Source organism: Somniosus microcephalus, chromosome 4 (genome assembly GCF_052327205.1).
Source record: "Somniosus microcephalus isolate GS21.2 chromosome 4, FLI_Smic_1.0, whole genome shotgun sequence".
Classification (NCBI taxonomy): domain Eukaryota; kingdom Metazoa; phylum Chordata; class Chondrichthyes; order Squaliformes; family Somniosidae; genus Somniosus; species Somniosus microcephalus.
This window is the reverse complement of record NC_140990.1, coordinates 207,953,576-207,976,918: the sequence shown is the minus strand read 5'-3', so window position 1 is coordinate 207,976,918 and position 23,343 is coordinate 207,953,576. Positions and strand designations below refer to the sequence as shown.

The 23,343-nt window shown below is 42.7% G+C and overlaps 1 protein-coding gene across 1 annotated transcript in view; it reads right to left on the bottom strand.

Annotated features, from left to right (window-relative positions):
• LOC147120180 (ETS translocation variant 5-like) overlaps positions 1 to 21,322 on the bottom strand; it is a 33,193-nt gene extending 11,871 nt beyond the window's left edge. Inside the window, exons 1-10 of the mRNA XM_085985742.1 lie at positions 20,825 to 21,322; positions 20,234 to 20,384; positions 19,978 to 20,065; positions 19,824 to 19,871; positions 19,590 to 19,643; positions 9,976 to 10,102; positions 8,577 to 8,846; positions 6,378 to 6,628; positions 2,846 to 2,914; positions 477 to 545 (exon numbers count right to left, since the gene is read on the bottom strand). Of these exons, the coding sequence (XP_085841868.1) occupies positions 477 to 545; positions 2,846 to 2,914; positions 6,378 to 6,628; positions 8,577 to 8,846; positions 9,976 to 10,102; positions 19,590 to 19,643; positions 19,824 to 19,871; positions 19,978 to 20,065; positions 20,234 to 20,284 (1,027 nt within the window). The 5' untranslated portion in view covers positions 20,285 to 20,384; positions 20,825 to 21,322. The remainder of the gene's footprint in view (positions 1 to 476; positions 546 to 2,845; positions 2,915 to 6,377; positions 6,629 to 8,576; positions 8,847 to 9,975; positions 10,103 to 19,589; positions 19,644 to 19,823; positions 19,872 to 19,977; positions 20,066 to 20,233; positions 20,385 to 20,824) is intronic.
• Between the last annotated feature and the right edge of the window lie 2,021 nt (positions 21,323 to 23,343).

The window sequence follows — 23,343 nt, the reverse complement described above, 5'->3', positions numbered from 1 at the left end:
CTATGTCCTTTTGCAGGTTTTTTTTATGTCCTCCTCACTCACTGCTTTCCCTCCCATCTTTGTATCGTCGGCAAACTTGGATATGTTGCACTTGGTCCCTTCCTCCAAATCGTTAATATAGATTGTAAAGAGTTGGGGTCCCAGCACTGACCCCTGCGGAACACCACTAGTGACTGTGGTGGTGGGGCGGCAGAGGGTGCATGCAAGTGTCCCCAATCCGGTTCTTACCATACAACCTCATGTGCAATTTCCAGCCAGGGCAACTGGATGGTGATGAGAAGCAGAAGCCCTGGCTGATAATCCTCTGCACCAACAATTGTCATGATCCTACTAATCCCCCGGCTGAGATCAACTAACTTAGTAGAGACTGATGATCAAAACCGATTTTTCTGATTCAGTTCCACACTGAACCATCATGGAATTTCTTTGGAACCAAAGTTAACCAGAATTGAAAACTAAGTAAGTACAGCACTTACTGTCAATCCTATCTGGTACCACACATGTATCATCATAGTACAGTCGGGGATCTTTCTCATAAGGGAAACCTGGGAAAAAGATAAAGATGCACATTTTCAATTGACTAATCAATTAGAGATAGATTTCCATTGCCAACCTACTCAGACTCAATCAGAAAATTCTCCAAGTAAAATATGAGCTTGCATTTTTTAAAAATTCACAAGTTGACATTGGCGTGACACAAATCCAATAGTTTCTGGTGTGTCAAGGAGATAATTGGAATATAGACAGATACAGATTATATAAGTCGGCCCTGAAAGATGACAAGTTTGCAGAGTAGGGAGATAGGTGGCAAATGCAGTTCAATGCAGAGAAATGCAAAATAGTAGATTTTGTGAAAGGACGTATACCCTAAATGGTAAGATCTTTAACAAAGTGGAGGAACAAAATGATCTAGGAATACAGATATGTAGATTTTTTCATTTTTTTAAAGCTAGAGCTGCAGATAGAAAAGGCCATTAAAAAGGCAACTCAGATTACAGATTTATATACAGGAATATTGAATACAAAAGGAAATGATATTGGCAGTAACTTTGACTTTGTGTAATAGTGTAAAATGGGTGGTGACTTCGCAGCCTGTTTTACACCCCTCCCGATTTTTATTTCCATTGACAACTAGCATCAGCACAGACATTGTGTGCCAAATGGCCTCCTGCGCTGCAATTTCTTTTGATTATATTCCACGATATTCTAACCTTGGATAAACCTTCAATGTTGCTTAGCATTCTAAATGGATAGCCTAAAGATAAATCCTGGTGACATGGCTACATTCTTGTACAGCATTTATATTAACCTACTCTCAGTAACTAGGAGAAACCAAAACAGCCTTGCAGCAACCTTACTATTCCCAGATGGAAGAATTTTGTTGATTAGTGTTTTTGCCTTCTGTTGGGGGGGGGGGGGGGGGGGGGGGGGGGGGGGGAGAAGGAGGAGGAGGAGGAGGAGGAGGAGGAGGAGGAGGAGGAGGAGGAGGAGGAGGAGGAGGAGAGGAGAGAGAGAGAGAGAGAGAGAGAGAGAGAGAGAGAGAGAGAGAGAGAGAGAGAGAGAGAGAGAGAGAATAAATGCCACAGCATTTCTAGTGAAAAGTAATGATGTTATTTTTTTTAAAACATGTTCTGGTCTTAAAGTTTAAGGAGTTTGTGATAAAGCTGGTTGTTTCCTCTTGCAATCAGTGACTCAGTTTTAAGTAGGACAACACCTGATTAAAAAAGACACCATCAGGTGGCAGCATCTCAATGTCAAGGTGAGGTTTTCAGTAATCTAGCTTTCTCTAAATATATAATCAAGCAATGCTTCAGGAGAAGTTTCAAGATACAGTTGCAGCAGATGCATTAGCCACAGCAGATAACACACTTACCCAGAAAACCTACAAAAAGCAACAGGAACAAGCAGCTAAAACAAGCAGCTGCCCGAGACCTCAGTAGATCAGAATGGCAACGGTTCCATTAAACCCTCAGGGTTCCAAAATAGATTTTTTTCTTTTTCACAGCTGCACTTTTCAATCAGATAAGCAGATATTTCAGCAAATTAAATAGAACAAACATTGTATGGCTTGGTGGTTAATGTGTGAACTCTTCCCCCATTTAATATTTATGTAACTTAAAATATAAAACTGCACTTTTTTCTTTAAACGCCTTTGTAAAGGAACGAGGCTAAAGCTTTAGGGCTGGGTATTTCCTCCGAGCTGCTCCTGCTCTGGCTCCATAACCTCACCAGAAGTGTGGCAAAAATGCCATAAACAGGGTTTCCACTGCACGCCCGGTGAAGCGATGGAGGTGGAAAGGGAGTAGCTCCGAGGAAATGCCCAGCCCGTCCATGGATTTGCAATCATCACCTCAGTTCTGGAGTGTGTAATTTAAAAACTTCTTTGCTCAAATGTCTTGCCTCTTCTGAAGGCACCATCTCTTGCCGAGGTAGTTCCACAGATGCAGGCAGCCAGCCAGCACCTGGCCCAAGTGACCATTCTTCATGCAGAAACTTCAGTGCCTTTCCTCAAGATGAACACATTATAAATCGGATGTATCTGCCACGTTTGTGCCGTATCTAAACCAATGGTCTTAATACAAAAATACTGCAGATGCTAGAAATCTGAAATGGTCTTAATAACCCGCTGCCTGGAACGCCTTTGCGCAGAATCAAAATACTGACTTGCAAATTCAGCTGTATACCATAACCATTAAAATCAGACTATTGTAGGACAAGTGCGCTCCAGGGTTATTAGGGTAGTTATAGCCAGATGGGGCTGGGAGCTCCATACCCTTCAACATACACTATCACAATAGACAATATCACAATAGACAATATGAAAAAAAGAGTTGGTGTAACTTACCTTCCTGGTTGTTGGGACCGGTGTAATAGCTTCCTCCAGTCATGTAAGAGGATTGGCAATTAGGCACTTCTGTACAGAAAAATTAAAAACAGGACTTTACCGATGGAGACTAGAGCTGTACAAGACAACTGTATTATAGTCAGTTTATTTAAATAAGTGACAAATAATATGGGGATTGCAGCCCACTGAAACGTCTCCGGAACATCTCTGGGCAACTCAGCAAGCAAACCAAGACAAACAGGTATGCATAGATAATTCACACACCAAGACGAGTGAAAATTAAATCTTAAAACAACCTGTCGCCACTTGCAACATGAAAACACAATCTAATTGTTGGTCTTTGCAGGACGAGAACGACATTTTAAAATGAAGCCCATGTTTAGGCCCTGAAATTGCGAGACTGTCTGTGGTGTAGAGTCTTGCCCGACAGGAGGCCAATGGGAGAACTGGGCAGAGGTCAGTGTATCCGATTCAAAGTGCTCCCTGTTCTTAGGCTGTTGATTCTTGCCTCGGTCTACAGTAAAGTCCCGAAATTGCAAGATTCTACACCAGGAGCAAAGACTCGGAAATTTGGGGCCTAAGCAGATAGACCCACCACCTATATAAGAAACAGAATTCTATCGACTTACATAAGAGTCTATAGCACAGAAACAGACCACAGCCCAACTGGTCTATGCTCCATACAAGCCTCCTCCCACCCATCATTAAAGACATCATTTGCACCACACAGGGCTCTTTATGGGAGGAGGAACCTACTTAAAACAAATATTTCTTTAAACTGTGGTCACTGAATGGGGCATTATTGAATCCCAATACGTCACTTTTTGTGATGGCACAAACTCTGTTTCCACCCCACCCCCCACCCTCCTCCAGGAGTTACTTTCTCCCCTTTTTCCTTAGGTTAGGTTTCAACTGTGGCCAGAACATCCACAAGCACCCAGACCTCCACCAATGTCATTTTCAATCAGCCACTAGACAAAGAATTAACTAATTGTATAGCGTCTTTCAATACCTCAGGGCGCCCCAAAGCACTTCACAGCAAATTGCAACAGGTTATGGGTGGGGGGGGGGGGCAGGGCTGAGTGTCAGAAACCCGTGACTTCTCTGCACTGTTTCTCCCCCACCATTTACATTAGCTGGTTTGATACTCCTAATCCAAGTCCCTTAGAACCTGGAGACCGGTTTATACAGCAAAAAACCCAGCTGAGGATTAAGCTCAAAGACCAGGGAAAATAGAGGTCTCTGGAAGTCAGGTCCTTTATATTACAGAATGTTGTTGGCAATGAGTGTACCACCTATCTGCTGCAGACAACATCCTGCACTGTACTACTGCCTCAAAAGCTACTTGCAAGTGACCAACCCAGAAGTGTGGGGTCCCAGGACTCAACTTGCTGGCACTGCTCATTAATGCTCCAATAGGTGATCTTGCTATGCTATAACTTTACCATTGGAGCAGCAGGCACTCCTGTGCTCTGAAGTAGGCCACACCAACCTTCCCGTTAAGCTACGTGGCCACACAGCAGTCTGGAGGTCCCACACAAGCTGCTCACCGGCTTTTAAAATGGAAAAAAACTGTGCGTGCGTGGAAATTTGAATGGGCCGCGCACCCCCCAAAAAATGAGGGGGAACATTGGCCCACGCAGGTTATGTTTGAGGAGGACGTTGCCTTGCTCTAATCTTGCCGACTATGCAGTTACTGGCCTCTAGAGACAGCAGAGCGCAGCTGTACAATGGATACAAATATGGAGAATTGAGAGTTACAGCCAGTGTGCTGACTCATGTGGAATGGATTCTCAGATCAGGAAGGTCCTGGGCTCAATCTGCAATGTGTGAGGAGTTAGTCGAACTTTGTGCGTGGGGGTGGGTGGTGTTTAGCAGTTAAGGTGCGACAAATGCCACATGGGGGCAAGTGGGGCATGGGACAAATTATCAAAGGTTCCATTGCCGATTGCTAAATAGTGACTCCTGTTGCAAAGTGCATATGTGCAGACACCTTGTGACAACGGGATCCAATTCAGTTACAGTAAACCCCCTCCACTTGTCAAATAGTCTACAAACAAACGTGAAGAGGGCCACTTGGGCAATGTACTTGGATACTTTTAGGGGAAGAGGGAAGAAAATCAGGTAAGAGAACCAATTGTGCCAATAAGCTGCTGATGTTCAAAAATCAGGCCGAATCCACAGCAAGGATGCACGTCTTTCTATGCATTTACACGCAGTTTAAGATTTCTACTTTATCACTGTACTTTCTAGTCAAATTCCAAACTATCTTCTTCTGACCAGACACACTCCATTAGTAGAAACAGACTGATCAATTATACGGAACTGTGATGCATTTGACCATTTAAGAAAAATTACACAGGAAATCCAGACAGTGTACTGCATTTAAAAAGGCAATTGACTGCAGAATCTGCAACACAACCATTTTAGTGAACTAGCATCATTTCATACTTTGTGCCTCGTTGCATTTTGTTATTGCAAGTGGAAAAGGGAAGTGATTGTGTTTTTTTTGGAGAGGGGAGAGAAGAGGAGGAGTCTAATTATTAAAATAAATTCTCCTTGCTGACTTACCGCCAGCCAGCATGTGAAGCTTGATCAGCATTTCAAATCGAAACAGTATGTGGCTACTGCCATTGGACTGACAGGTAACTGCAATATGTGCAATGAAAGCAGTTGTTTCTTGGCTATCGTCCAATTCATTCAGATTTCCCTGCCTGTAAACCTGCCTCTCCTGGTTTTTTTTAATCTGACGGACGGACCAACCAATGACATGTTACGGTGGTAAATGGAGACATTTTTGAAGAAAGTACTTGAAACCATGACCTACATTAAAAAACTGTTCTGCCACAGCTTTGGACGCCATTAGAGTTTGTCCTTCAGCTTTAAATCTTTACCATCTGCTTGGCTTTACTGCAGATCGCCACTCACTGCTTCCTATAGGTTATGGTATTTTTAGGCCTAAGCCGATTAGAAGATTTTACAGTTACATCAGAGCATCAAATTAATAACACCCTTGAAGAAACAGTATTGCAAACTACATAAAACAGAGCAATCCTTTAAATATCAAAGCCTAGCTATAGGATCTTGTTTTTGTTTTTTTAAATACCTAAGAATATAAAAAGGATCTGCCACCTAACAAGGCAGAACATTTCCATTCGAAATTAATACCAGAAGGGAATTATTCCAAAAGCTAGGTTTTGTGGGTTTCTCCCTCCCCTACGATGCAAGATTGAGCGAAATGAAAGGTCACTTTGCAGAACGTGCTCAGCTATGTCTGTCAAGCAGCCTCCATAAATTAAATGTGTGAAATGCCAACCAAGGCCTATCGCCGTGGTAACAAATCTCTCAGCTTGCTGATGTCAAAAGATAATAAAAGTGATGCAGAATACCCAAGGGCAGGAAGAGGGACCAGGCTCATTCTTTCAAACCATCAACAACCCATCATTTGACAGTTAGGAAAGACTGCATTTTACACCAACTGAAGTAACAGAGCAATGCGATCTGTAGGCCTCAGCCAGAGTAGAGAACCAACCTGAGTCATAGCAGTAATCTCTTGGCTCCTGTTTAATCCCGAGAGGGGGCTGGAAATTTTGTCTGCTGGGACCACCGACGCCTGTAGTGACGTGATCGTAACGAGAGTCTTGGTACTCCTGCTTGAAGCCCTGAGGAGACGGCGAAGGCATTGGTTCTGACATTTGCCGCTGGTAAACTTGCCGACTGTCGCTGGGGACTCCTGACTGGGGTGGGTATGGGTGGCATGGTTCAGACATCTGCCTCTGGAACCTTTGACGATAAAACAAAGTCAGAAACATTCAGTCACCTCTCAACACAGCGCACTGGGATAGAAGGGCTCTTTTTATTATTAGGCTGTTTATTAGATATTAAAGCTTGAATAAAAGTTTTCTATGCAACTCAAAAAAGCCCCTGACCACTCTGCTCTTCCCCGCCACCCCCCTGTCCGTTTCTGTACCCCCACAATACGATGATTGGATTGTTAATCAAATTACCTGCAATAGTTGTAATTTGGCACAAATGCAGGTTGTTTGAATACTAGACTCAGGAGGTGCATAATGAAGCACCAGCATTAGCTAAACATCTTGTACATCATTTGTGCACATATACAAGCTTAAAGACTATTATTTGGAAGGCTAAGCATACAAAGGAACCTCTAGCCCTTTGTAAATCACATTGTGCAGGGCTGTCCTTAATCTACACTGTGTACGTGGCCTGGTCAGACATACTGTACTACACGCGTGGGACTAAGGGGGTGTAAATATATATTTTGAAAAGAAGCATTTATTTGTTAATGGGCTGTGCATTAACCAGTCGCTCAATGAACACCTGGACGCCCCAGAACAGAACATACAGGTTACAGCATCATCATAAAATAGTACTTTCACACTAAAGGAATGTTGTTTTGGCCTCATCACTACTTTCCCTTCGGCAGGCAAGTCAGCACATCTCCAAAATAGACCACTTGAGAAATCCTTTAGCACCTTGAAAGGCGATTCCACACAAATCAGCTCTTTGCAAATCATCCGGGTCTCCGGCAACACTTTCCATGTAAAACGATCCTTCACAGCTGACTGCAGTCGGATTAGTCCCATTTCCACTTCGTATCAACCTGCCTGCCAAGCTGAAATCTATAGCACCGCTGGTATGTCTCCATCGGAACAAACACTTCCAGATGGTCCTGAGCCAGCATCCCGCGCATACCACTTGGCAGAAGTGAAAACCAAGAGTTGTGGGAAGCAAAAGCTGCCACGGAAGCAGGTGCCATCCAGGGAGCTGCCACTGCCCAAAATACTGCGCTCCTTTAACATGTCTTTCTGCACTCCTTCAGGATTGCAGCAACATTAACGGGCCTTTTATTCTGCTGATGCTCCCAAAATAACTCCATTTGCGCATAGTAACAAAGATTAAAGGTTTAACTTTAGGAATAAAGTTCCTCCCCTCCTCTGCAGGGGAACATCAGACAGAGAGCCCTGTGCACTTGGCTGTATTCTACTTCTGCTGATAACTCATCCCATTTGAGGGGTCAGTATTTCAAAACCACACAAAAAGTTTGTATTTTGAAAGTGCAGAGTGTACTGTGTCTAGTAATTGAGCAAATGGCTTCTTGGGGCAAGAGAGCGTTCTCTCCCTTGCTCATAATGCAAAGCCAAGTGGAGTAAAACGCACCATGGTTAGCTTTTCCTGGTAAACGTTCCCTTCCCCCTTCAATTCTTTGCCCTACTGTTTCCACTGAAGGCATTGGCTCACACTGGGGTACAGTTCCACAGCTGCTACCAGTCCCCTCACTTAAGTTGACAAGCTTCACATGAGCCCAGAGTGTGGGTTTGGGCAGGTTATTCCACCACAAGGGGCACCACAGCTGAACACGAGACCGTCCGCACTGTACATACACTTTCTAGCAGGGGTTTGCTGGACAGTGATCAGCACAGTGAACCTAGCTGATTTCCCCTCCTTCCCTAGTTCAGGGGTACCCACACCAATTGTGACATCTCTACTGCAGCTCTGGCTGAGATCAGTGAATTCAGCACAGACCTGGAATCAAACCTTCTTGGTGAAACAAAATTGATCAGAAAGGATTTTACAACATGCACAGATCTGAGAATGTCAAAGCGATTAGGAAACGGGGCCATAATGTGCAAACTGGAAGTCTTCATTCATGGAGCACTTTGAAACGCTATGTTGGGACCAGTACAAGGCATCAGTATCGCACTCTTACCTGTGCTCTGGTGCATACTGGGACTCAGTCAAGGTCTGGGACATCTGAAGTGGGGGGTGGGGAGGTCGAGGGACTGCGAAGGTTTGTTGCCGTTGCGGAGCTGGTGCAGGAACTGCAGCCTGCACTGGGGATGAAGTAGGACGGTGGGCCGAGGCTGGCACTGCTGGAGGGGGAAGGCGAGGGAGGGGGGAATTCTGATGGACTGGAGACACTGGGGTGGCCGGTGGAGTTAATGGCTTGAACCCAGCAGGGGGCTTCCTATCATAGGCACTGCAAACAGAAATGAAAGCACAACGATTAGATACTTTGCAGGCGATTCACTTAGCATATCTTGCGGTTTGCATTTTAGGTTAGCAATAGTGAACAGTTGAGGTGTAAATACAACACTCAGTACCATAAAGAGTTGCTAATTGTGACAGGTTTATGTAAAACTACATACCCCGAGGAGGTTTCTGCACCACCTTTGGGGATGGCCCAAATGCTATAAAGGTCTATTAAAAGAATCGCAGCAGTTTCTCTACCAGCCCCCATTCCCCAGGCCTGAATTTCCTTACCACCTCTCCTGAAGGTAGTGACTCATGATCGTCACCAAGCTGAAGGCTTAGTTTGTGAGGCTAGGTGCAAAGTACCATCAAGACAGCTGGTGCATGAGGGGCATCACACCTGAAGCTACGCTAGGCCTGGTTAGGTACACTTTCCAACAGAATGCAGAGGGATTTTTCTCCTCCCCAACACCCAGGGGCTCAGAGGCAAATTATCGTACCCTCACTGCACCTGTGGCTAAAAATCAGCAACTAACGCAAACCAAGAATTAAATCTGAAGCCCACCTGGTGCTTAACAGCTCAGTACCACACCAACCTAAAGCTCTATAGCTTTTAGCAAGCACCACAATCCTTAATTATTTTTCCAAATAAGAATGGCCTTACTTCAAAAATATGAGCCCACATACTAAAATAAATTTGATTGGGCTTGGTATTAAAATGTATAGGAATCGACCAGCATAGTTTTGTAATTTTTTTTCTTCTTCCTTACCACACTAAAATTCACTCTTCAATTTACTTTACATTCAAACATATCTGTAATCACTAGACTATATGGAACAATAGGATACTCCCAGTTCAGCCTGAATATTCCCAGTTTAACTGCAGGCCTCAGGGTGCAATCATGGGCACCACATGCTGCAGAATATGTGATCAGACCAATAAAAACTGTAAAATATAAAATTGTATAAACATGTACACCAGCATAGGGGATGCTCACTTGATTGTTGAATATTTGCCTCAAAACTAGAACGTTTCAGCAGGTTTGAGGGACAATCATGAGATGAGTATGGTCTCAACAGTCGCTAAAAGAAAGTACCATCATTGGAAGAACACAAGAGCAAAACTCATTGCATACCTGTAACTGTAGAGGCAGTTTTCTCCATAGCTCGAACTGAGACTCCGCTTGTGACGGCAGGACACATCCGTATTAGGGCTGTGAGCTTCTCGCTTGATCTTTGCCGGGGGAGGTCCATGAAATACCACTGAAATAAAATAAGTTCACATTGTAACTCTAGCTGTAGAAAGTGACAGATGCAACACTAAGATAGGCAATGACGAATACGTACTAACTAGAGTTTGATCAGACATTTAGGGACATCCATAATTGTCCAGATGAAAGTACTCGGGTGGGGGTAGGCTGTAAACAGGTCCATGTTATTTATTTATTTGTGTGCGTACAAAAAAAGGGATGTCCATATGTTAACTTGGGATAAAAGGAGGTACTGTATCAGGTTTGGAACAGACAAGTTCATAACATTCCACAACAGTAGTTTATGAATTAAGTACACATCCTTAAAAGTCAATACAAGTACATAGTTAATGTTCATTGAGACTGTCAGATTTCACTTTGATTTCAAACTCATTAAATGACTCTCCACAAGATTCAGCACCTGCATACAACAGATATGAATTCTTGCACTGTAATGAATCAGCATTACTAGACAAGACGGATCTAACTGTTGTGCTCCAAAGCTCAAAGTTTACTGTGAGGAAACATTCTCACAGAGGGAGTGAATAGTTTACAGATGGAGGCCATTCAAAAAGGCCAGACATTAGCTTTCCCACAAAGTGTAAGGGTCAATGATCTTTCCAAGCTTGAATTTCACTCCACAGAGAGAGATTCCAACCCTTTCCAGGGAATGCAAGTTTTTTTTAAATTTTTTTTTTAAATCACCTGTAACTCCAGGATTTCCACTCAAGTCTGTGAAGACCAGGTCATACAATTTATTTCCTAGACTTAATTGCCAAATGCATAAGAAAATGTAATAATGCCCAAGAGTAAAAATGTAAGCGTTAAAACATGTGGCTAACATGCTTTATCCCAGTCAGCATCCTTGTAAAGATGCTTCCTCAAGATGTAATTGTAACCACTGTACTCAGCAGGAACTCATGTGGCAGAAAGACATACCCTGGTTAAAGTCAATGTTCAAGTCAGGGTCCAGTGCTAATAGAGTTTCCTTGCTCTAGAACATGCCTTTTGCTGATCCATGCATACAAGACAGATTTTCAACACATACAAGAAGCATGCGACAAGGCTGCCCAACTTAACATGATGCATTTATGTAGTGCCTTTAACGTAGTAAAATGTCCCAAGGCACTCCAAGGGAGCAGAATTAGACAAAAATTGACACCGAGCAAAAGGAGATTATTGAACTGACAGAGTTTGGTAAATGAGTTTCTCTTATTACAGAAACGAGTATAAAAAGACACTTTTATATCACTTAAGACTTTATGATATATATAATATATATATATATTTTTTTTAAAATAATTATTTCCCCAAAAAGACCTAAATTTATCTCTCCCCTTACTGTTAGCAATCCTATCATTTTGCTAAGTCGCTACTCAGCACTGAACAGAAGTCAATTATTCCCATAGCTTTACACTATGGCTCAATGCGCCTGGATGAGAATGGCGCACAGCTGCAAAATAGCAGCAGCTGCAACTCACCAGAATGGGCTAACAATGGTTACATATTTTGTACACAAGTGACATTTCAAAACAGATGCAAAATGGAGGTTAGCATTGTCACCATTATACTTAACGGGAGTCTATGGGTTTAAAAGAAAAAGTGATTTATCATCACAATGATTAAGTGTATCCACAAAAAATTGCAAACAGGGCCCAGCCCATCACCATCTGCATGATCACCTGAATCGAAGCAAAGAAAAATCTATTGCTGTTACTAGACACCACTCAGCCATGTTACCAGCAGCTTGAAGATGTCTATCTGCGAAAGGCTAGGTTATCTTTTCAAAATTTGTGGCATAAGAGCAGTGAAATGGGTCCCACAGCCAAAACTTTACAGAGGACTACTACCAAACTCCAGAGCATATTAACACTGGCTGAATTGTGGTGCAGTACCACTGAGATGCAATCAGTACTAAACTCTAATCACAGCTGTGGATCACCCGAGCACTTCCAGCTGGACCAAGAGAACAAACTACACTATAGGTGATGGCCCTGGGCTAATTGCTTCCATCCATCTTTTCTAAGCAGATGATGCAACAGTTCACTAAGGGATGACTTCCCCACAGATGAATAAGCCGATAAGCCTCACAAACACAGCTGGTAGCTGACTGCAGGAATTCAACTGTGCAAATAAAAACTGCTTACAATAACCAGAGGGAAAATGATAATCCTCGTTTAATTATATACAACTGTGGCTGTTAAAAAGAATTTATATTTCAAGTCTGCAAGTTGTGGAAGATTACAACGTACATTTTTAACAATCTGGACTCACTTGCAGCATATGGTGGAAATGAAACCAGATTTGCTTCAAGTAATGCCCCATTTCTAAGCATTTTACTATTCGAGCATCATTTTCCACTGGTGAACTGGTACAGGTAAGCAGATAAATAAGCCAAGTCATTGGGTCATTTAAATGTGCTGATTATTTCTGTAGCCTGCAAAGACTGAGCTACTGCTGTATTTTCTCAAGTGCTTTATGTTTTGCAGTTTTTGAGTCATCGTGGGTAGCTTGTGTCAACTTAGGACTTTTATTCTGCAGTCAACGTGGGTAGAATTTGATATTTGTAGTATGGTCTGTCGTCAGGCGACAGCACATTTCAGTATCACAGTCATCAACTGCACCAAAGTCGTCAAAGATTACTTACCAATTATTATGTTCTATAGAACACCCGCTAAAACATTACACTTTAGAAAATTAAAGATCACTAGCTTATGCTTCATAAGCCAGGGTTTCACATACAGCCCAATACTTGTTCTTAATTAACACTGGCTGTGATGAAGGGAAAACATGACGCCAATGGATTCTTGACTGACAACTGAAACCATCAAATTCACTAGTCCCAAACCACAATCTTCAAGTGGAGTGCCTTAATTTCTTGTATATTACATGCCTCAAATATAACAGGGACTAGTTATTTAGTAAATGGCAACAACTTGCTTTTATATAGCTTCTTTAACACAGTAAAACATCCCAAGGCACTTCACAAGAGCGTAATCAGACAAAAGAATTGACACGGAGCCAAAGGAGGAGCTATTAGGACATGTGGCCAAAAGCTTGGTCAAAGAGGTAGGTTTTAGGTTTGGGGGTGAGGCTATCATGGTTTAGGGAGGGAATTCCAGAGCTTAGAGCCTAGACAGCTGAAGACACAGCCACCAATGGTGGTGTGAAGGGGATGATGGACAAGAGGCCAGAGTTGGATTTCTCAGTGTTGTAGGGTTGGAGGAGGTTACAGAGATCGGGAGGAGTGAGGCCATGGAGGGATTTGAACATGAGGATGAAAATTTTTTTAATGGAAGCATTCAGGGACTGGGAGTCATTGTTGGTCAGCAAGCACAGGGGTGATGGGTGAACAGGACTTGGTGAGAGTCAGGACACAGGCGGCAAGGGTTTTGGATGAGCTCAAAGTTTATGGAGGGTGGAAGATGGGAGGCCAGCCAGGAGAGCAATGGAATAGTCGAGTCTGGAGGTAACAAGGCCTGGAGGAGGGTTTCAGCAGCAGATGAGTGGAGGCAGGGGTGGAGACGGGCAATGTTAGAGGTAGACGGCCAACAGCAAGCCAAAGTCCTCATTCCATTCATAATAATCAGTTCACTCACAAAAATCCACATGTTTAGCATCACAAGTTGAGTTTCTTTTCCTGTGAACTTTGTTTTATATTTAACAATCACTTTGCATTCAGTTCTGTCTATATAGGCTTATTTCCATGCAAATGGTATTACATCAGCATTATAACTTCTGCAATGGCCTACATTAGCCATCAGCTCAGAACACAAAGCCCTGCAGTTTCCTGTTGAACATATGCTTTAAAGGGGACTGAATGAGTGCGATTTCCTCTCTTTTTGAAACCAGTGTACTCACAATTACATAACTGAAAGAAACTCCTGTTACACAGTGAACCTATCGATCTTGAAACCAAGTGCTCGTAGCCAAGTGTGATCAATAAAACTTGACTTATTTCATGCACCAAAATCTCACTTTTACATCACACTAAATATGGTGGTTTGTGAAGCCATGACCTTATGTAATTTAATTTTTCTCCAGTACCAGCTCTGATAATGCACACATTTTTATATTCTGCTGACTGGGAAGGCAATAGATGGAGTATCAGTCTTCAGGAGCAGGTTACAAATGATATGTAAATAATGAGCTGAAGAAGTGACAAAAAACTGCAAACAGCAATTGTTGAGGGAAAATAATTATAAAATGCTATTCTCTAGTTTGGAGGAAAAAAAAGAAAAAAAAAAATCGCTCCTACTTTAGAACACTTAATGCACCATGAAGATACTACCAGTACAATAGCAAAATACTGCGGATGCTGGAAATCTGAAATAACAGAAAACGCTGGAAAAACTCAGCAGGTCAGGCAGCATCCGTGGAGAGAGAAACAGAGTTAACATTTCAGGTCGAAGACCTTTCGTCAGAACTGGAAAAAAGCAGGAAAAGGAATAGATTGTGAAGCAAGTTAGGGGCTGGGAAAAGGGGGGAGGGGATGAAAGAACAAAAGGGAAGGTCAGTGATAGGATGGAAGGCAGGAGAAGTAAAGAGGCATTAAGAGACATTCAAGGCAAGAGGAGATGGTAATGGGACAGGGTAAGAAACAAAGGGTGGCTCTAGATGAATTGTGAATTGCGCTGGCAGAATGAAAGACAGCTGCCATGTGGGAGGGGAAAAAAAGCACAAACAAAAAGTGTGGATGAAAAATGTGTGAGATAGGGGCCGAGGTTATGATCTGAAATCTCTATGTTGAGTTCAGAAGGCTGTAAAGTGCCTAATCGAAAGATGAGGTGCTGTTCCTCGAGCTTACACTGAGCTTCCATGGAACAATGCAAGAGGCCGAGGACGGTGAGGTCGGAGTGGGAATGGAGCAGTGAATTAAAGTGACAGGCCACCAGGAGCTTGGGGTCCCCCTTATGGACTGAATGGAGGTGTTCCGCAAAGCAGTCACCCAATCTTCATTTGGTCTCCCCAATGTAGAGGAGACCGCATCGTGAGCAGCGAATGGTTTATTTCCAAGATTAAGATATATCTTGTCACTTTCTCACACTTTACTATTTCTAATTGCTGTGTTGAGGAAATGCAAGAGCCACAATTAGAACATGCTATTCATATGGCTTGGTTTAAAAGAAAATTTGTATCTCCCCCAACCTAGGCTGTGCCTCCAGCCATATCAAATTATCAATGAAGAAGCACTGAACCAGACTGAGATGGCCATCACCCAAGCCACAGCAAGCATTGATGCATTATCTGAAAGCTACAAGCTGGGCGGAATTTTTCTCCTCCTGCTTAAATATTAGCACAGCTCCAAGGCAATAACTTCAACTCTTCACCTACATTAACGATTAGCACAATCAAGAATTGCACGCACACACACACACAAAAATTCAGGACAGCTCTGGTGGGGAGTATGTGTATTAAGTCAGTTGTTTTTTGTTGTTGCAGTGTTTAAACTAATGATATCTGGCACCCAAAGGCTTCTGTAGGAGTTGAGATGCATTAAACAAAATATCCTACTCATACCAGCATAGAGCATGCCCACCTGTCGCATTGCCACACAAACTCCTCAGGGCCACAGTTCATGTATATTACAAAATACCTGCACATGTGACTGTAAAAGCAAATTGGCACACCTAGTGTGCAGACTCTTCGTCTGGCCTCGTGCACTGGAGCCCATTTACCAGCACAAGCCTACCACACCGGGAATAGTGAGTGTGCAGAAAGATAGATAGGTTTCTATGAACAACATGGGAACATGGGCATCAATTTTGAGAGCACTGTACCAGCTCCTGCCATTATAATGGAGCTGGCATTGCACAACCATAAAATCCTACAAGCTAATTAAAGCAGGTCTAGCTGCATCGCATTTGAACTCAGCATAGTTATACTAAAGGATCACTGAAGCCACATTTGGATGAACTATAAAAGATGTTCCAAATGCATCTCACAGCTCCCGAGAGATTGGAGGACTGCAATGGCAAGGAGCAGCCTGACCTGCCACAGCACCACTGCAACTTTGGAAAACTGACTTAAGACACTACATTAAGTTAACAACTTCAGATCAATCCGCTTAGTTACATTCTGCACACAGACATGTTTGGACAGTATTCAAAGAAATACATTTTAGCAATGAATGATTGCACAGAACAGAATTCAGCCTAGCTAAGGACGTAACCTTCTCCTGCATTCTTTCAATACAAGGCTTTCTGGTAAACTTCTACAAGTGCGTTACTGTATGCAATAAAAACCTCAGTTTTCATGACAATTAAAGAACCTTTATCGCTTTGTGCTGGTTTCCAGTTAATAACACCATAATGCTTTGGCTGTAAAGCAGCAGCTTCTGAGATCACCTAGTCTGGTCAAAAAGCCCTGTTTACAATGCAAATGTAATTGTGATAGGAAGGGAAGCCAATCAGCAATCAAGGTTGGCTTTCTATGTTTCATTAAACCTAATTAAATTGGAGTGCCTCGTGATGAATCAGAGCCAGGCTCTCCAGGTTACCAGCTCTGGTTTAAATTGATGTTCATTGGACTTCCAAGTGCTCCAAAAACAATGGGAATGAGATTTTGAGATGGTGGGGGCAGGAGAAAAAAAAAATACTCCTCCTTACACAGAAGAGGTATTCTACACAAAATTAAGCCTCAATGTAATTAAGCCTCAATGTTTTTAACTAAGCTAGCATTGTTACTTTAGGTAAATTTTGCTTCAACAGCAGATTATTTTGGAAGAAAGCCATTTTATTTCAAGAAGTACTATCCATTGTTGGACAGTATATTGAGAAACTTGGCCTGGGGGTGGTAGTATTGCTTTCTTGCTTAAACAGGTTTTAGAAGGAAACGGAAGAGAGCAGTCAAGATACATCTCACCTAGTAGCGGTGAGGGAGGAGGAAAATGTTAAGACATTTGTGTTGCTATTATTTTTGCCAAAAGTGCATAGACACACATATCTTATACCATGCTTTACTTGACAGGTTAAAAATTGTCTGAAATAACAAATGTTACTGTGAAAATCGCTATTTATAAGTAGTCAGGGTTATTATTGCACTGCACAGGGTTTCCGGATTTCCCGCAAAGGCTGGGATCTGCCTTTAGACAAGGATCACAGTAAAGTGAACTATCTATATTGACCAGCACCACCACCTCCTCTACCCGCCCTGATTTTCAGCTATCAATCACATTATTTTGAATGCCAGAACATCATCTGGCAAAATACATTCTTTGAGTACCACCTCCTCCACCCTCCACCCTCCACCCCAGCAGTTCTCACTCCACCCTTTATTCCCTGACAGTGTGGGCAGGCCACCTGTTCCAAGTGTCTTCTCATGTGGTTTTGCAACTGGTCATTAGGAGTTACACAGGAGAAGTCGTTGGCAAACACCGGACAGCAGACGAGATTAGAAACTTCAACAGGGACCCAATCCATGCGTCGGAGCCACCACTCTGCGGCTCCCGTAAGGAGCATGCTCACAAAAGTCAGCTCGCTCAGTTCTCCAAGTGGTTGCAATATTACACGAGGATAAAGGGTTCCGAATGAAGCAGGTTCACCTGCAGTAACCCTCCGTCAGAGGCACAAGTTTATATTTAAAAGGCAAGAGGAGCGTGCAGTCTGGACTTAAAACTTCACATTTAATGCTTTGGGTTAAAATAAAGTGAAGGGAGATCCAGTTAGTTAAATGTTATACTTAAATTGTTGCAAATTACGACAGGGCAAAGGCAATGAGGAAACTCTACAGTAGTCGTAAAAACATTGCGCTTGCACAGCCATTGCAGCCTGTAATCACAATTAACCAAAGGGATAAAGATAGTAGAAAGAAAGCCCATTATTGCACCAAGTAGTAACGGCATTTCCTACAATAGTGACTACACTTCATGAAGTACTTCATTGGCTGTAAAGCGCCTTGGGACATCCAGGGATCATGAAAGGCTCTATATAAATGCAAGTCTTTTTCTCCTTTTCATTTACTATTGTGAATGTCCCATTGTGGTAAACTTCACCACAATAAAGGAAACAAAGAAAAACATAGGAAGTTACCCAACGCCAGAGACGATCACAATGGCTAATACCATCTAAAGCTGCCAACAGATTGTCAAGTTTCAGTCATGGTTCTTGATCAGCCAGAGTCGTAAGATAACCAAACATCAGAGAACTGTCTGTTAGAGAAACATTAGGGTCTCCAGGGTGTAGGTAAAATGGAAGTGGATTAAGTTGACATTTGTGGTCAGTTCTCCTCAGCAGGCCAATAAAGAGTTAAACACCAAACACTCAAGAACCATCATAAATCTGAACAGACATGACTGAAGGCCCTGGCTTTGTGCCAACCCCTCCTCCCCCCAACCCAAAATATCAAGCTGGTCACATGACCATTACAGGAGTCTACAATTTCCCATGTGCCTGGAGGAGCCAAGAATAAGAGGAAAACAACAAATCTCATCCTCATTTTCCATCTAGTCTATTTATATAAACTTAGTCAATGAAACAGTTCATGGAATCTAGAAAGTGGATCCCAGCGAAATCTGCAGTCACTTTCTGACAGTTATCCAACTTCGATAAGAGTGAAAACAGTTAAATGTTCATGAACTGGTATATGTCAGGGTAGGAAGGAGGGAAGAGAAAGAAAAGGTTGCTAAATTTATAAAATCAAAGTGATGTTCTCCTCTCCAATCAAAAAGTCTATCTTTACTAAATACACTCAAAATGTTCCTTCTTCCAGAAATTTGAATTTTGATTATCCGCTTGGAAGTCAGGTGGCCCCACTTTAAATCTACTCCCAGCACCCTCCAAGTGATGGTAAACTGGTCGGGAAAGTCTGGAATTAACCAACCTGCTCCCTCCTGTCCAGGAATAGCCACTCAATGTGCTGTGAAGAAATTTCAAGAGACTTGCAAAATGCACCTCTACAAAACACCCCAACATACACAGTTTTGAACCACCACTGCATATTAATAAAATCACAAGGGTTTAGTGAAAAGACTGAAGAAAACAGATCAAATCGAAAAATCAACATTTTTAGAAAGCTTCAATATCCTGGGCAATAGCATTTGACCAAAAGCTTCTAGATGTGCAGGGTAAAACTGGGCTAAGATCAGCTCCAACTCTTCAAATAATTTGTATCTCAACAGAATCCTCAGCACAGCAGGGATACAGATATAATCTGTGTTTAGAATACTCCAATCAAAAAAAACTGCAAATAATCATTTTGTAACTGGTGTTAAAGTAAGACAGGCATATATTTTAATTTTGAATACGGCGCTGCACTAGTCTTTCCCGGCCTGGGACAGCAGATAATTCGATTTTTCACTGCCCTGAATATTTAAAATTGATTAATGCTTTTGGTGAAATTCTAGCGAGCTAACTGCTATCCTGCAAAAAGGGTTAAATCTGAAACTTAAGTCACTTTTGGCCAGCAATGAAAAGGTTACCCCAGCACAGTATATGTACTAAAATAGCCAGCTCATAAAACGGAATCAGCAGCCTCCCCTACCCCACGTAAAAAAAACTTACAGTTAACCGACTGGAAGTCTGGTACAAATTGTTCATCTTCTTCGGGAACTTGGGCTGCGAAAAAGAGAGAGAAAAGGAAATCAATTACAATCATTTAGAACACTCCATTGTGTTCCCAGGTCAATCACTTTTACATGGGCACATTTCATCTCTGCCACTAAATATAAATATGCAATTATAGTTAACGATTCGTGGCCGAAAAGGATGATTTAAAAAAAAACACGCTCAACTTACCTTCTGCTAGCCACGTTTCTTGCAACTGGCTTAAATCTTGGAAAAGTTCTGGGGAAAGGAAACAGATCAGAAGTATGAACGAGACAGGTCACTGGAACACTGGGGAATTCTACACGATGTAAAGATCCGAAACAATCCACCACAGTTCAGTTACCTTCCGAATCGTGAGCAAGGTCGCTTTCCACAAGTTTCCTTTTTCTGTCGTTCATTTGCCGGCCCCGAAGTTCTTCCACACGTGTTTTCTGAGAAAACCAAATAAATCCACATGGAAAATTGAAGAAGAAATTATGCACAAAAAAAAACATTGCATTTAACCCTACCCTCCATCCAAAGCACAAATCTGTGCAACTTTCTTAACATTTAAGAATGAATTCTAAATCTAAAAAAGAGAGAATATTTCTTTCACTCACCGGTACATTGTGCACCATAAAAGGAACTTGCTGGTCGTAAAATCCGTCCATTTTGTAGCTGCTCTTCTCTTAAAAGTCCCGCTACAAACCTTTAACATGGACTCGCAGAGCACAAATGGTTGTTTTGTTTCCCTTTGCTCCGCAGCTCCTCCTGCGAGAAAGCAGAGAGAAAATTATGAATGGGGGAAGGCTGGCTGGCGTCAGGTAGGAGCGTAACGGGATCCGAGCGCCCCATTCACAAAAAAAAACACAGCTGAGCCCCGCCGCCCACCGCCTCCCACACAGCAAACAACAACTCGCTTCTTCAGCGCCCTTTAAACTCAATGCAACCGCCCCAAGCTCACAGTGAAAAAAAAACCTTCACTAATCTGCACAAAATCACATCGGCCTCCTAGACGGCGGGCGGCACTTCATTTCTCCCGATCGCACAGGCATAATGAAGAAAATGGCGAACATTTGCAACACAAGCTCTCATTAGCATCTATGTTTAGCTTTTAGATGCAACACTTTTCCCCCTTTTTTCCCCACCCATTAAAAAATATAAACTTTATTCAAGACAACCTTGCACCCTCGGATGTAATTTCTGCTTACCTGTGAAATGGTTTGTATTGTGTTTATAAAAGTATTTTTAAACATACGCTTTCTTAAAAATTCGAAACAAAACACCACGCACTTGGACTCCCGAGTCGCCGCTCAGAAAAAAGTTGAATGGGTTTTTTTGCTCAATCGAAGTGAACGCGACTTGTTTTCCCCAGAGGCAACTCGGGCTCGCGCAGTTCACCCGCACTGCGATTGGTCCGTTCACCTGTCAATCACCACGCAAACCACACTATTCGTCATTATTGAAACAGCAAGCCAACCAATTGACTAACAGCGAAAGCGAACCAATGAATCCGATTGGTCGAAATCGGATTGTGCTCCAACACCGAGCTAGCTACACACAAAAAGAGGCCCGCACCAACCAATCAGAATGTAGGGCGTGCCCTTGATTGATAACTGGCCTGATGACGGGTTTCATTCACGAAAAATTGGTCAGGGCTGAGTAACTGCGCCATTGAGGGACTGGAGATCACAATAGAGCCGCTCGATGTAGCCTGATCCCGTGCAAGGTCACAAACAGCATTAAAAACACACATGTAGAACAACCCCAAAGGATTACCAAAACCTAATCAGTTGCACTGTGAAATTAGCCGACACATTTTTCGTACTTTCTTAAGTAGGAAGGTGTGTTTGTGACACGCATCTGGAAGCAAACACTCTCGGCTCAACCCCAAGAAATGTTCAATGCACTTTGCATTGTTAAATGCACAAATAAATCGATTTTTTAAAAGTAAAAAAAGTAAGCAGACGGAAATAAATGAGCAAACAGCGGATGAATTCTACTTTGGTAACTATAAAAACGATCTATATATTTTTTTAAATCATTAGGATCTTGCTATCAGTATCAAATGGCCAGGAGATGTGGTATTTATTTTTAGGTCTACCGAATTAACAGTTTGCATTTTCGTTTGTTATACATCAGAAACAAAGATCTATGCTTAGTGCATTTTCACCACAAATAATCCGTTTGAAAGAATACTGCATCCTTGCCACAAACTTTGCATGTGCGACCTAGATTTTCAGGAGCTGGAAGGACTTCTATTTCTCGCGGATCGGGCAGCCTCAGGCTATATCCAGGCGGACACTTGTAGCTGATGTGAAGTGAGAGTGGGAGGAAAGCAAACAACACATCAGAAATGGCAAAACCTCAGACACACTCGGCCCAGTCGAGCCGTGTTATCCGGCGAGTGAAGGAGAGAGGTTTCTCAAGCCCCACGTGTTTGATTAATTCCCGACCTTAAAAGTCCTTCTTTCCATTTCCACTCTCCCCTCTCGTTCCATTGTTGCTACATTTCCTTGAGGAACGATCGTCAACAACGAGAACAGGCACCTACTGCCTACAGTCCTAATCTGCCCGGTCTCTCTCTATCGCCGATCTATTATTACATCGATTTCAATTCAAATTAGTGGCATAATCCCACTGTAACCCGGTTTTATAGGTCCCCTACAGTTAGTCCCGCAAAACGTGGAGGTCTGATTGTGAACTGATGCTGTTTCATTTCCATTATAACAGCTGGAGCCCATAAAAGGCAAAAAAAAAACCTGCAACTGCAGGAAATCAGAAACAAAAACAGAAAATACTGGAAACAATCTGCAGACCAGTCCGCATCTGCGGAGAGAACAGACATTGCCGTTTCAGGTATGGACCTTTCATTAGTTCTCGTGTCAACCTGTCTCCCCACAGATGTTGACTGACCTGCTGAGTGTTTCCAGCTTTTTCTGTTTTTGTTTGACCCATACAGCTATCAAATGGGGGAGGTTTGGGTGGGGGGGTGGCGGTGAGAGAAAGACTTAACATAGAAACATAGAAGATCGGAGCAGGAGTAGGCTATTCGGCCCCTCGAGCCTGCTCCACCATTCAATGAGATCATGGCTGATCATCCAAATTCAGTACCCTGTCCCTGCCTTCTCCCCATATCCCTTAATCCCTTTAGCCTTAAGAAATATATCCAACTCCTTCTTGAATATATTTAATGAATTGGCCTCTACTGCCTTCTGTGGTAGAGAATTCCACAGGCTCACCACTCTCTGGGTGAAGTAATTCCTCCTCATCTCTGTCCCAAATGGCTTACCCCTTATCCTTAGATTGTGACCCCTGGTTCTGGACTCCCCGGCCATCGGGAACATCCTTCCTGCATCTAGTCTGTCTAGTCCTGTTAGAATTTTATAAGTTTCAATGAGATCCCCTCTCATTCTTCTAAACTCCAGCAAATATAAGCCCAATCGACCCAATCTCTCCTCATACGTCATTCCTGCCATCCCAGGTATCAGTCTGGTGAATCTTCGCTGCACTTCCTCCATGGCAAGACCATCCTTCCTCAGTTAAGGTGACCAAAACTGCACACATTACTCTAGGTGTGGTCTCACCAAGGCCCTGTACAACTGCAGCAAGACATCCTTGTTCCTGTACTCAAACCCTCTCGCTACGAAGGCCAACATACTATTTGTTGTGTCTGTGTATAATAAGACACAGACTGCAGGAGAACGGTACAACAGGTGTTTACTCAACG